Genomic DNA, 13624 nt, shown 5'->3' with positions numbered 1-13624 from the left:
CCTTTGGTTGGGGGCTGGGAGTCCTTGTCTCCCTAGTAAAGACACTCAAGGCCTTGCAAGCCGGCTTGGGAGGGAGGGCGGGCTTCTGTTGTAAGCTCTTACATCAGAAGTAAGCAGAGGCCGGAGGAAAATGAGGCTAGGCTTCCGGGGGTCCCATGCTCCATCTCGGGAGTTGGAGGGAAGCTTCACTTTTAAAGACCACAAGAGACCTTTACCAGCACTGGGCTGCTGAAAGGTGATGGACAGATTGGGAAACGGAGACAGAGAGAGGAGAAGCACACAGCTCAGGACATTTGCTCAGACTGAGGTAGTTCTGAGGTCAGGACTCGGGGGCCCCGGACCCCACCAGAACCTGCAGCTGATCTGTTTGGGGATTAGGAGTTATAGAGGTGTCCCTCAGTTTTTCTAGAGCCCCAAGAGAAGGCTCTATAGTGGAACAAAGGTTCCTGAGAAGAGGGAAGTGACCTGTGTCCACACAGCGGAAGGCAGCTCTTCTCTGTCCATGGGGACAAGGCCAGTGCAACATGAGACGCTCGGTCAGACTGGAGGCTCTGAGCCTCGGCAATTTTGCCTCCCCCATGCCACCCAGGAAATGTTTCTGGTTTTCAGAACTTGGGGGCGGGGTGTTGCTACTGGCATCTTGTGGGCAGAGGCCAGGGATACTGCTAAACACCCTAAATGGTACAACAAGGAATTATCCAGCCCCAAATGTCAATAGTGGTGAGATTGTGCAACCCTGAGTTAGACTGAACTTTGTGAGTGTTGGGGGCTCAGCCACTGGGGCAGTATGCCAAGAGAAAGGGGCGCAATAATTTTTAAAGTATAGGGCTACAGCAGCTCAAGGGCAGAACCATCTGCTCTGTGCAGGCACTATGCCACGCGGAGGCTGCAGAGGTGGACGAGCCAGGCGCTCTTGCCCTCAAGGAGCCCAGGCTCATGTAGACTCTGAGGAGACCAGCCTGGGGGGTTGGCTACCAGGTGCTCTCAGAGCCTCCACTTCTAAGCAGCGCTACTGCCTCCCAGTCTCTGAAACATGACATGCATTAAAGACAGTAAAGTAAATAATCATCAATATTGGATGGGCTGAGATTAGCGACAGAGAAGAGGGAGTCCTTCCAGATTAATAATGCATCGAGGATTCCTTCAGAGAAGGGATCCGTTATGCAGGGCATGGCTGCTCAGGCATGGGAGGAAAACAACAGCTCTTTCATTTGGGGCTTGGTTGGCTCTCTGTGGCAGGGACTCGCCCTGCGTTAGATCTCAGCAGCAGCCTTGCTTCCTGTTTCAGAGAGAGTCCTCCTTTGGCTTCCCAGCAGGCATGGGGGTTCCTCGTGTCCCTAACCATGGAACAGCCTGAGCTAGTTACCCAGTCCCCTGACCAGTCATGTGGAACCGTGTTTAGAGCGTTGAGCTCTCATCCTGCCCTCTCGCCTAGTTGCCACCTCCTCTAGGAAGCCTTCCCTGACCAGCAGTCTCCAGTAGTTCTTTCTGCACACAGCCCTGGGTCACAGTGACTTGAGCACAATGTGGACCAGCCATATATATATACTCGTGGCCCGGTGCACGAAATTTGTGCACATTAAAAGGGGGACCCAGAGTCAAGTCCCCGCCCACCCACATGCGCTTCAAAATCGTGTGAGACCCAGACCGGGCCGCCCCCGCATTGGGCTAGATCCAGACCCGGCCAGTCCCATCCTTGTCAAGCCCCACCGGGCAGGGGGCTAGCCTCAGGTCCCCTGGCCTGGCGCCAGGACGGGGGGGTGGGGGGACGTGGCCTGAGGTCCCCCAGCCCAGACCGGGGCGGGGGGTGTGCCTTGAGTTCCCCCGTCAAGCCCCACCAGGTGGGGGACACGGCCTGAGAGCCCCTGTCAAGCCCCGCTGGGTGGGGGGCATGGCCTGAGATCCCCCATCAAACGCCGCCAGGCAGGGGGGCGCAGCCTCAGGTCCCCCAGCCCGGCACCAGGAGGCGGGTACAGCCTTAGGTCCCCCATCAAGCCCTGGTAGGCAGGGGGCGTGCCTGAGTTCCCCCAACCCAGCACTGGGGGTGCACCTTGAGGACCCCATCAAGCCCTGCTGGATGGGGAGCATAGCCTGAGGTCCCCTGTCAAGCCCCGCCAGGCAAGGGGGCACAGCCTCAGGTCCCCTGGCCCGGTGCTGGGGTGGGGGGTGTGGCCTGAAGTCCCCTGTCAAGCCCCCCTGGTGGGGGGTGCGGCCTGAGGTCCCCGGCCTGGTGCCAAGACAGGAGGCACGGCCTGAGGTCCCCCAGCCTGATGCCAGGGTGGGGGGCACGGCCTGAGGTCCCCTGTCAAGCCCACGGGGGTGGAGGAAGGTGTAGCCTCAGGTCCCTGCTGATTGCTCGTTAAGGCTCCTTAAGGGAACTTGGCCTCAGCTATGGGTGCAGCCATCTTTGTGACGGAGTGATGGTCAATTAGCATATTCCCTCTTTATTAGATAGGATATATATGTTTCATTGATTCTAAGAAGCATTTTCTCCCACATTTTCATCTCTCTGATACTGAGTGTGTATCATGATTCAGTTGATAGCATTTTCCTTGTTTAGTAGTCCATAAAATACAGCTGTGCCTCACAACTGGTTTTGAAGAAATATGATAGAAGGTGCTCAGTGTGTATGACTGCCCCAGACCCGAGTACCTATGGGCTGGACTAGTGATGAAGGACCCTTTATTTCCTCTTTGCAGTCCACCCCTGCAGGCATTCAGTGTTTGTTGAATGAATGATTGAACGAATGAGTGCGCAGCTCATATACAGGCCAATTCTGTTGGCTCCAGGGCCCCCTACAACAGTCTCCTTCCCAGCCCTCTGCCCTTGTAGGCAGCACCACCCCTAGCTGCTCAGCTCCAGGGACTGAGGACCGAGGACAGATCCCACCTAAGCCATAACACTCCCTAAGATGCCTGTTTGCACTGGCCAGAGGCTCTTGGGTGATTTGTGGAGAATCAAAAGCTGGAAATGAAGAGGGTCTGAGGCTAAGTCCTGGCTGTCCCAGAGACAGGGCTGCAAACAGCAGCATGCACTGCCCCGAGCGGCCAGTCCTCCCCTGCGCTGTCCTGCAGCCCCAAGGGGAGGAGGAACCTCTCCCCACATGTTACCACCCAGATGAGAGGCAGCCACATGAAGGGCTGTGGAGGCATTCGTCTGGGCCCATCAGCCTCATTTATGCCAGAAGGTGGTGCCAGCTGGTGCGAAGCAGGAAGTGAAGGGATCCGGAGAGGTGCCCCAGGGCAGCTCGGCTCTCCAGATTCAGGCTCCTCTGGAAGCTTCATCCCAGGTGCCCCCAAGTCCCAAAGGACACAGCACAGGGAGAGGTTGGCTCCAAGCCAAGGCCCTAAAGAAGGGCCTGTCCTCTGTCCCTCCTGTCCCTCCACCCTAGCTAAGGACAGCCCTCGTTAGGTCCAGGGAAGCCACACTGATTTTTTTTAAAAACCCTCACCCAAGGCCCGCCCAGTGTGGTTGAGTGTTGACCTATGAATCAGGAGGTCACAGTCTGATTCCCAGTGAGGGCACATGCCCAAGTTGTAGGCTCAGTTCTTAGTAACGGACATGCAGGAGGCAGCTGATCAATGAATCTCTTATCATTAATGTTTCTATCTCTCCCTCTCCCTTCCTCTCTGAAATCAATTTAAAAAATATAAATCCTCAACCAAGGATATTTTTTCCATTGATTTTTAGAGAGAATGGAAGAGAGGGAGAAGAGAAGGAGGGAAAAAGGGAGGGAGGGAGGGAGGGAGGTGGGAGGGAGGGAGGGAGGGAGGGAGGGAGCACCAGAGAAAGAGGGAGGGAGAGAGAAACATTGAAGTGAGAGAGACACATTGATTGGTTGCCTCCAGCAAGTGCCCTGACAGAAGGTGGAGATCGAACCTGCAACCAAGGTACATGCCCTTGACTGGGAATGGAACCTGAGACTCTTCAGTCCATGGGCCAACACTCTAACAACTGAGCCAAACTGGCTTGGGCAGAGCCACACCGCCTAGTGCTGGCCCTCTGTGGCTCCTGCTTCTGCCCAGGCAGTCCTATCTCTGGGCACCTTGGGGCTGGGGAAGCATTTGGTTAAATGCAGAGCGTGTGGAGGTGAAATGCTCTCCAGGACAATGCCCCAGGGCCTGTGGCTCCGGGAGCCTGTCATTCCGGCCTGTAAGGACTGTGTGACTTTACCCCACCCCCACCCACTCCTCTGAAGTCATCAGACTCCTTCTTGCTCCTGGTGTAGGGGTCAGGTTAGCCCATTTTCAATGCTGACAGCTCGTTTGATGGACAGAGGCAGTTGACCTGGGTCCTGGTCCTGATTGTCTGTGAGGCCTGGGCTTTCCATTCTTTTCATCAAAGTGGTCAGCAAAGATGGTTGCTGAGGTCCCAGTTCTTCCACTGTCCTGCCTGGATGACCGGGCTGCAGGTGAGGGCCTGTGCCCTGAGAAGCCCTCTCTCCACCAGTGCCCACCCCACCCCTACCTCCAGTTCCTACCTGATGGTGTTGTCAGCATCACAGGGGCAGGGCAAGGTGCAGCCTGGGCCGTGCAGGCCCTCGGGGCACAGCCGCTCCTGGCAGCGTGGGCCTTTGTAGCCAGGCTCACACTCGCAGGCACCGGTGGTGGGTGAGCACTGGCCCCCGTTGTGGCAGTCGCAGTGCTGTGAGCACTGGAAGCCGAAGGTCCCAAAGGGGCATTCCTCTTGGCACCTGTGGGACAGCAGAACAGGGCTGAGGCCATGCCCCTCACCTGCCCTCCCAGACCCACCCAGCATGCACCCCCCACAGCCTCCTCCCCTTTCCCTCTCTTCCAGAAAGTACTCATGGGCATGCCGGCCCGCCAGGACGGTCAGTTCCCCCCTCGTGCCAGGTCCCCTTGGTTCCCGCACTGAATTTGCACAATCACATTTCATTGATTATAGGCTTTATGTTTTGTTTTGTTTTTTTCATTTTTTGATTGCAATAAAATATGTTACATAAAATTTACCACTTTAAGTATACAGTTCAGTGGCATTATGTACATTCATATTGTTGTGCAACCATCACCACCATCCGTCTTCAGAACGTTTTCCTCTTCCCAAAGTGAAACTTCTCTACCCATTAAACACTAAAGCTTACCTTTTAAAAATGCATTTCAACATCTCTGAAATCAGTTAAGTCTTATAACTGATGGCACGTCATAGTGCAATTACCGGTATTTTTCATTCTTAGCAGAATATAAAATAATGATGCATTTTATAATCGGTGGCATCTTAGAGGCAGCCTCTTTCATCTGACTAGAGAATTCCCCTCCCCATCAGACTGGAGACTTCCTCTTCCTTGGACTGAGGGTCCCCTGAGCCTCTCCCATCAGCTGGTGAGCCCCCCCCCCCCCCCAAAAAAAGGAGTAGGCCCTCTCTGTGTCCTGCCTCTGCTCAGGCCTGGTACTTGGAGCTCCCAGCATAATGGTAATTATTTGACTCAGACCCACAGCCACTGGCTGTGGATCCTCTGTGGGAGGGTGTGTCCCCTGCTCCCTAACTCCCTGCACATGCCAGACACCCCTCACCCCACCCAGGGCTATTGCCCAGGGGATGCAAATTCACTGTCACAGCAACTGGATCTGACAAGGGGTAAACCTGGGGGTCTGTGGAGTAAAAGAGGCGGGCAACTCCTGCCTCCCAGAGACAAGCAGAAATAGCCGCTGGGGCTTGGGATTATCCTGGTCCCGGTGCTGCTTTGATGGTGTGGAGAATGGAGAACCTACAGCTCCGGCATCTGCTTCCTCATCATAAAAGGGATAAGAACCAAACCTCACCAGGTTGTTTGAGGATGAAATGAGATAATGTGTGTAAACGTTTAGAAAGGTGTCCGTGCATGGTAAGGGCTTGGTACGAAATGTTACTTATTATTATTACTCTTGTAAATATTGTTTTTTGTAGTTCTCATAACAGAGCCCATCTGACTTTCTGCCTCAGATTCTGACATAAAAAAGCTCAAAGGGAACAATTCAAAAATGTTAATAATGGAGTGGACTTGGGGACTTACAAGTGTTTGAATTGTCACATTTCCCCATTTTCCAGGTTTTCTACAATAATTGGGAGGGGTAGCAACAAGAGATGTTTAAAAAAATACAGCCCTAGTTTCTTTGTTAATCTTGGAGAGTCTTGAGTTAGAACCAGTGTTCTCCACAGCAGGGCTGGAGACCTGTGTCTGGGTAACCTCGGTTGCCTATTGTGAGGGTCAGTGGCCAGACCCCTGTGATGTGGTAGGGTCAGCCAGCAAGTGGCTGGGGAACAGAGCAGAGAGGGTGTTGGGCATGAGTCTTGGCAACTACACAATAGGGTGTCTCTGTCTCTGTCCTTGTTGCCTTGAGCCCACAATGACAGGGAGGAGATGGTAACTGGGGTCAAACCCCCAGCCTTTCTTCATAGGAAGATGCTACCCAGTCTCACCTCTCATAGCCACTGTGGCAAAAGGAGGGGGCAACAGGAGTAATGATGACTGCAGCCCAGGCACCAGATAGAGAGGGGCTTCCAGCTGCTCGTTCCCAAAGCCTGTCCCCAGGCCCCCAAAGCAGCAGATCTTCCCATCACCCTCACTCTGGAGGGGAGGAGGCTGAGATGCAGACAGGTGAGATGCCTGCTCCAACCTCATAAAGTCAGCATGTGGCTGAGATGATCCCAGATCAGGGGTGGGCAAACTTTTTGACTCGAGGGCCACAATGGGTTCTTAAACTGGACCGGAGGGCAGAACAAAAGCATGGATGGAGTGTTTGTGTGAACTAATATAAATTCAAAGTAAAGGAGCGGAGGGGAGAGCAAGAGAACCGGATAGAACAGCCGGATCCGGCCCGCGGGCCGTAGTTTGCCCAAGGCTGTCCCAGATCATCTTCCTGCAAATCTTGCTGCATTTTAGCCAGTTGAGGCCTCATGAAGGGAAAGAGAACAGAAAAGAGAGGGAGGAAGAGGAAGAAAGAAGGGAAGGTCTGGAGAAAGAATGGAAGGTGGAAGACAGGAAGGAGGTGGGGAGGCAGGAGGCAAGGAGGGAAACTGAGGCAGAAGGGGAGGACGCAGAGCATTGAAGAGCTGAAAAAAAAATCACTATATGCATCGCCAGCCCTGTTCTGCCTCAGAATGGATTTTTCCAGGAGTCACTGAGCGTGGCTCCCCTGGGGTGTCTCAGACATCAGGGGAAGAAACCCAAGCGTCCTGACCCCTCTTCCCTTTCACTGGAACCGGGCAGATCCCTGGACAGTGAGCTTCCTCTGGAGGGCACTTCCCCACCGGCCATGTTTATGAAGTGATTGACTCCACAGCCCCAGAAAAAGGATCTGGAAATGAAATATTGACAATCTAATCCATTTGCATAATCAGCCTCTCTTTTTTCATACTCACAATTTAAATAACTTATTTATTTAGAGATCAAGCAACGACTGCTAATGAATTTTACACAAAGCACGCTAATAACGGGGCCTGCGGAACAGAAGGGTAATCACAGCAGGAATTAGTTTTCTACTTAAACATCCTTCCTTTGCAACATATCAATCTAATGTGTCTGATATTGCCATTAACAACCAGATACATTGCTCAATTAAATTACAAAATGAGCTGCAAAGCCCTCGTTACGTTTCATGTTTAATTTGCACTGGATTCTGCCTATCCGGGGAGGCCTGCATTATTACACCCACTCAGTTTTAATATGCTCGTGATGATTTGGGGTGGGTTAATGCAGCTGTCACCTACAAAATTCATGGAGGCAATTTTACAAAATATTAAACACCAGGCAGCCCGTTGTGGTGGGAAACCCAATGTTACCCAGCCCTTCTATTGAGCTCTTCTCTGTTGTTCGATTGGGGAAGCTTGCTAGAGGACCCTGAGGCTTTTGAGATTTCTCTCCACTCCAAGCCCAAGTGCTGGACCCCAACAAGAAGAGGGATGGATTGCTTCTCCATTTGGGACATCCTGGCATTGAAAATGGAGAGTGCCAATGAAGCAGGGTCTACTGGTGTTGAGTCCAGTCACTTGGAGCCCTGGGCCTGCTCCTCTCCAACAAATGGGTTATATTCCCCATCCTGTGAAAGTGGCTGAAACAAAGGGGTCCTGTCCTGGTTCCTGCCTTCCCGCTCCTGTCCCTGTTGGCTCATCCTGAGTGTTTCCTTACTGGGGGAGGATGGATGGGAAGGTGGGCTCAGTGCTTCAGTCCTTCCTCCCCTCCTTCCCTTAGGGACCCAATCTCTGACAGAGATCATGGAGGGATGGATCCCCAGCTGTTACACCCCATGCTCTGTGCTTGGGAAGCTCATAGAGATAAACCCTGGCTCACAAAGAGATCAGATCTGGCTTGAAGACTTCAGGTGAGGTGAGAGCAATCCCATGGCTAACAACAGAAAAGCTCTACTCTGGCCATCAATAAGGATTTGGGGCTGACTCTAGTGAGAGTTATGTCAGTCAGAGGCAGAAGGACTCACTGGTTGATTCAGCCCTGTCTCTGCTTCCTAATGTTACCTGGACAGGGGAGGCAGAGGAATGGCAGACAAATGTTCCTCTCATCCCACCTTGCCTGTGCAGAGCAAGCAAATCCAGGGCCAGAGATGAAACATGGGTCCCCAGAACCAGGCATGGGGTTTGAGGGCCTCCTCTCTACTGCTCCTCTCTCTGCCCAAAGAGAAACATGTGGATGAGAGTGCAAGGAAGGAGGCTTGACCCCAGTCTTATGGGCAAATGTCCTCTTCCAGCTCTGAGTCTACTCACCACCACACTGAAACATTCCTGGTCCCGCCCACTGGTTGTTTCTCATTCTTCCATAGCACCCTATCCTATCATCATGGCATCCTTCCTACTGTGGCAAATGTGCCCACGCGGTTATTCCTTAGTTATGTGTTTTGTGGATTATCCACTCTGCAAGGCTGGTTTGATCCCAGGATACTGGTGTCCTTGTTCAGTCTGCTTTCAGACCGTAGGTCTTCAGAGGATGCAAACTGATGTCAGTATCCACTGGGCAGAACTCACATTAGGAATACAAATCCACTTCTAGAAGAAATGGTGCATAATGTGCGACATGAGTTGGCACTCTTGGCTTCTTTGCATTATTGGTGCCATTGCCTCCCTCCAGGAGGGCAGAAAGTAGAGAGTGGATGGTAGGTGCTCACCTGCTTCCCCAGGTGAATCAATGCACATTCAGGGCTCAGGTCTCTGGACTGGGGTAGGGGGTACATTCAACAGTCCAAGGGTGAGGAAGGAAGAGTTGATAAATCTCCCTGGCAGGACTCAGAATGCTCTCTGAGAAAGGAATGGGAAAGCTGGCGGGAGGATGCTGTGAGCTAGTAAATATCAGCTGTTCTCTGCAAGGCTGCCGTGAAAATGAGTGACATGAACAGCAAGGACAATAGTTAACATCATCCTTACCTGTCCCCCATGTATCCCGCTGTGCAGTGGCACTGCCCAGTCACGTGGTCACACTGTCCTCCATGGTGGCAAGGACAGTCCTGGCTGCAGTTCTGGCCAAACGTCCCTGGTGGGCAAGGCTGGGCACACACTGCTCCCTGAAACAGAGGAGGAAAGACAGCATAGGTGGTGCTTCTGAGATGCAATCCTAAGGCCACTCTCTCCTAGAAGTGGCACTGTGGCTATGGCCTAAGGGACCACCCTGTTTCCTTAGTGGAACTTTCTCCCCAACCATAGAAGCATAGAAAGTTGGACAACATGATACCAAAGCCCCATTTTAGAGATGGGCAGACTGAGGCCAATTTGTTTATCCAGTTATTCAGCACACATTTATTTACTGAGTGTCTGTTACTTACCAGGCACTGTTAGACATAAAAGATATAAAAATATGATTAAGACTTGATTCCTGTCCTCCTAGTCTATTGGGGAGAGAGACGAGGAAAAGCAGGTAACTAAAGTGTCAGGTGCAAAGTGCTCTCACATTGGTACACAATAAAGTGCTGAGGAAAAACAAAGAGACTGTGATTAAACATGCTGATCTGGAAACATACATTAATCTCTACTTCTTTCCCAAACCCACCTAATACCAGAATAAAGGGGGGAAGATATAAACTTATAAGGACAAAAGGAATGGGGGAGGAGACTATAGAGGATGAGAGATGTCACTGTTGGAAGGAAAAGCAGGTGGAGGAACAGAACTGCTGAGATTTCTGCTTTCTCAGCAATGCTAAGTGCCTGCAAGGGAGTGTGGGAAGACATCAGGTTGCTTTGTAATCTCAGAAAAGCTCAGGAATCAGAGACAGCAGGAACCTCGGAAGGCCAAGGTGCAGGTGTGATGAAACAGAGAACTATTTGAAAACTTATGAAAGAGGGCATTAGCCCTAGCCAGCTTGGCTCAGTGGATAGAGCATCGACCTGAGGACCAAAGGGTCCCAGGTTCGATTCCGGTCAAGGGCATGTACCTTGGTTGCGGGCTCCTTCTGAGCCCAGGCCTTGGTCAGGGCACATGCAGGAGGCAATTAATCAATATGTTTCTCTCATATCGATATTTCTCTCTATCTTTCCCTCTCTCTTCCACCCTCTCTCTGAAAATCAATGGAAAAATATCCTCAGTGAGGATTAAAAAAAAAAAAAAGGAGGAAATTAGACCCCAGATTTTTGTGCCCTCTTTTCAAATAGACAGATGGCTTCCCAAGACTGGCAGTTTAGCAAGGTTGGCCCACATAGGCTGTGGACACAGGGATACCAAGCTGAGGGTGGGGTTCCACGGGAAACGGGGATCCTGAGAGCTCTTCCTTTGAATGATCAGACTCTCTGCTCTCTTCCTTGCTCAGCTCCTAGAATGCAGATTCCCAGACTATACTCTCTGTGGTAGGATTCTGGAGGATTCCTTTTGGGGACACTGAGAGCTCAGGAGGAAAGACCTACAGATTCTGGTATTTGAGGATCCCATCAGTCAACACACCTGGCATCTATCCCCGCACCCAGGCTGCCAACCAGCTTTTCTGAGGCTCATGGTAAAATATGAGCAGGTGGCCAAGGAGCACCAGGTATTTGAAATGAGGCTCTAACATGAAAGAAGATTCCAACACAAAGAAGACTTGTTAGAAGAAGACTTCTAACAAGAAGGCTCTAACATGAAAGAAGACCAAAGCAGACAAATAGACAAAAGGAACCATGCAGGAAGCAAAGAAAACAGAAGAAAAAACCTTTGCTATCATGAAAGTGAACACCCTTATACAGTTGTATGAAGAAATATGGAGGAAAATGCCAGGAGAAACGAACATATTTGAGTGTGGTTGCCTTTGTGAGTGGGATTTGTGAGTGGGGCAGGGCATGGCTTTCCTTTCCCTTAGTGTTAGCCTTGTGGTATTATAATTAGGTAACTTTGAAAATAGAACATGAATCTTAGATTTTTAAAAATATATTTTATTAATTTTTTACAGAGAGGAAGGGAGAGGGATAAAGAGTTAGAAACATCGATGAGAGAGAAACATTGACCAGCTGCCTCTTGCACACTTCCCACTGGGGATGTGCCCGCAACCAAGGTACATGCCCTTGACCGGAATCGAGCCTGGGACCCTTCAGTCCACAGGCCGACGCTCTATCCACTGAGCCACACTGGTTAGGGCGAATCTTAGATCTTTATCAAACAGAAATTGCAGCCTGCTCTTGTCTCTTGCTGCCCTTCCAGCCTCTCCCCAGCCAGAGGTAGTTATTTCCCTTATGGAGATCGAGGCTTCTCCCACAATTAATTAATCAATTAGCTCAACACACAATTATTAAGCACCGATAATTGCCAACCCTGAGGCAGCTAGTTTAGGCAGGAAAATCCTGCTGACCAGAGACATCTTTCAATATCATTCAATTTACTTGTAATGAATTAAGTGGGAGGCCTTTTAGCTCAGATGTCTCCTCCACACATAAGTCAGACAGCGAGCAGCTGAGAGGGGGCTGAGAGGGGGAAGGAAGGGCAGTGAGATGAGTGGGTGTGTGAGGAGAGCCGCAGAGAAAAGCTACTCAGAGGAGGGGCCCCTCCTCCTCCTGGAGGAGGTGGGGGAGCCCGGGTGTGGCAGGGGCCTGCATTTCTCACTGCACCCCACAAGCTTAGGGATTCTTGAGGGAAGAGAGGAGTCTTTCTGGCTGTCCTCTGAGTCGTCCTCTGCAGCCCTGGGGTGGACAAGGATACTCTGACCCTGAAAAAACGTTTTGAGCCTTCTTGCGGGGGGCGCTTATACCTCCTATCTCCCTATTGTGGAGCACTGTGGGGCCCTCATGTACACACACACACACACACACACACACACACACACACACACACACACACGACAAGACCAAGGCTCCCTGAGGAGCCCAGTGGGAAAGTTTGGAGCACAGAATGCTTCCTTCAACATTTCCTGGGGGAATCAGGGATCCTTGCGACTGCTTGGTATTCCCCAATTGCAGGCAACCCAGGTCTCTAACCCCTACACCCCGCCTTGGGCTTGAGGTCCTGAGGCCTTAAAGAATTTGATATATTGGAAGACCTGCTACTGGTGTGGGAAGAACACTGGATTCAAAGTCAGGACTTGGGTTCAAATCCCAGTTCTACCCCTTCCCAGATGCCTGAGCTAGGACAAGTTATGTGATTGTTCTGAGCCTCAGTTTCTTCATCTATGAAATGGGAATGGTAACCCTGGGTCTCCTAGGTGGTTGTAAAGATTAAGTGGGATTAGAGATGTGAAGGATCAGTGTCTTAAAGCGCAGGCACTTAATTCATATTAATTCCACCCAAGCAGACATCTCATGAGGGGTGTGTGTTAGAAGCCCAGTATAACCTGGGACTGAAAAGAGTGGAAAAGAACCACATAAACTAGTCAATCACTGCTGGTTAGAAGAACAGCCTTTTGGGGAGAGGCGGAGGTGGGGAGTTCTAGGGGAGATTTCTCATAAAAACAGGGTCTCTCAGCTTTAAAAAGGTTCGAACACCATTGGTCTGTTAATACCTTCCCTTCTCATGTGAGGAAGACAAGGTCCAGAGAGGGTAAGTGACCTGCCCAAGGTCACACTGCTGCTGAGGAGGGAGGTGGAGCTAGGATCCAGGTCTCCTGACTCCTGAATCCCAACCCTTGGTGTCTGTCTGTCTGTCTCTCTGTCTCTTCTGAGGAGACAAAGGGGCTGCTGCTGCCTCTCCCACCTGATCCACAGAACCCAGAGCAGGCAGGAACGTATCATCTTAAGAGAGGGCTGTGTCCAATGTGGTTTCCCTCCTGTTACTATGAGCTGAATTGTGTTTCCCCCAATTCATACATCCTAACCCCCAGCGCCTCAGAATGTGACTGTATTTGGAGATAGGGCCTTTATAGAGGTAATAGAGTTAAGGTGAGGTCATTAGGGCGGGTCCTAATCCAATATGACGAATGTCCTATTGAAGAGGAGATTAGGACACAGACCAGGGACAGAGAGAAGACCATGTGAGACAGCCATCTACAAGCCAAGGAGGGGAGCATCGGAAGGAGCCACCCCGCCAATACCTTGACCTCAGATGTCTGGCCTTCAGATCTATGAGAAAGTAAATGTCTGTTGTTTAGGCCACCCAGCCTGTGCTACTTGGTTCTGACAGCCCTAACACACTTGCCCTATGGCCAACTAAGTGCATGGCTCCAACTGTAGAGGGACCTCGGGCTGTGTGGCATCTGGGAGGTTGGAGATGCAGTGAGGCAATCAATAGTCCTGC

At 51.3% G+C, this 13624-nt stretch overlaps 1 protein-coding gene across 11 annotated transcripts in view; it reads right to left on the bottom strand.

The window, feature by feature from the left end:
* MEGF11 (multiple EGF like domains 11) overlaps positions 1–13624 on the bottom strand; it is a gene marked incomplete at its 5' end in the record, with an annotated part of 349005 nt that overhangs the window by 62520 nt on the left and 272861 nt on the right. For all 11 annotated transcript variants that reach the window (XR_013960411.1, XR_013960412.1, XM_080664633.1 and 8 more), the window contains 2 exons: positions 4481–4693; positions 9370–9506. Coding sequence is in view for 9 of the 11 variants with exons in the window: in XM_080664633.1 (XP_080520759.1) it covers positions 4481–4693; positions 9370–9506 (350 nt within the window). The remainder of the gene's footprint in view (positions 1–4480; positions 4694–9369; positions 9507–13624) is intronic.

Source organism: Plecotus auritus (assembly GCF_963455305.1).
Source record: "Plecotus auritus genome assembly, chromosome: 1".
Lineage (NCBI taxonomy): Eukaryota > Metazoa > Chordata > Mammalia > Chiroptera > Vespertilionidae > Plecotus > Plecotus auritus.
The sequence above is the reverse complement of the archived record's forward strand: the minus strand, read 5'-3'. Positions and strand labels throughout refer to the sequence as shown.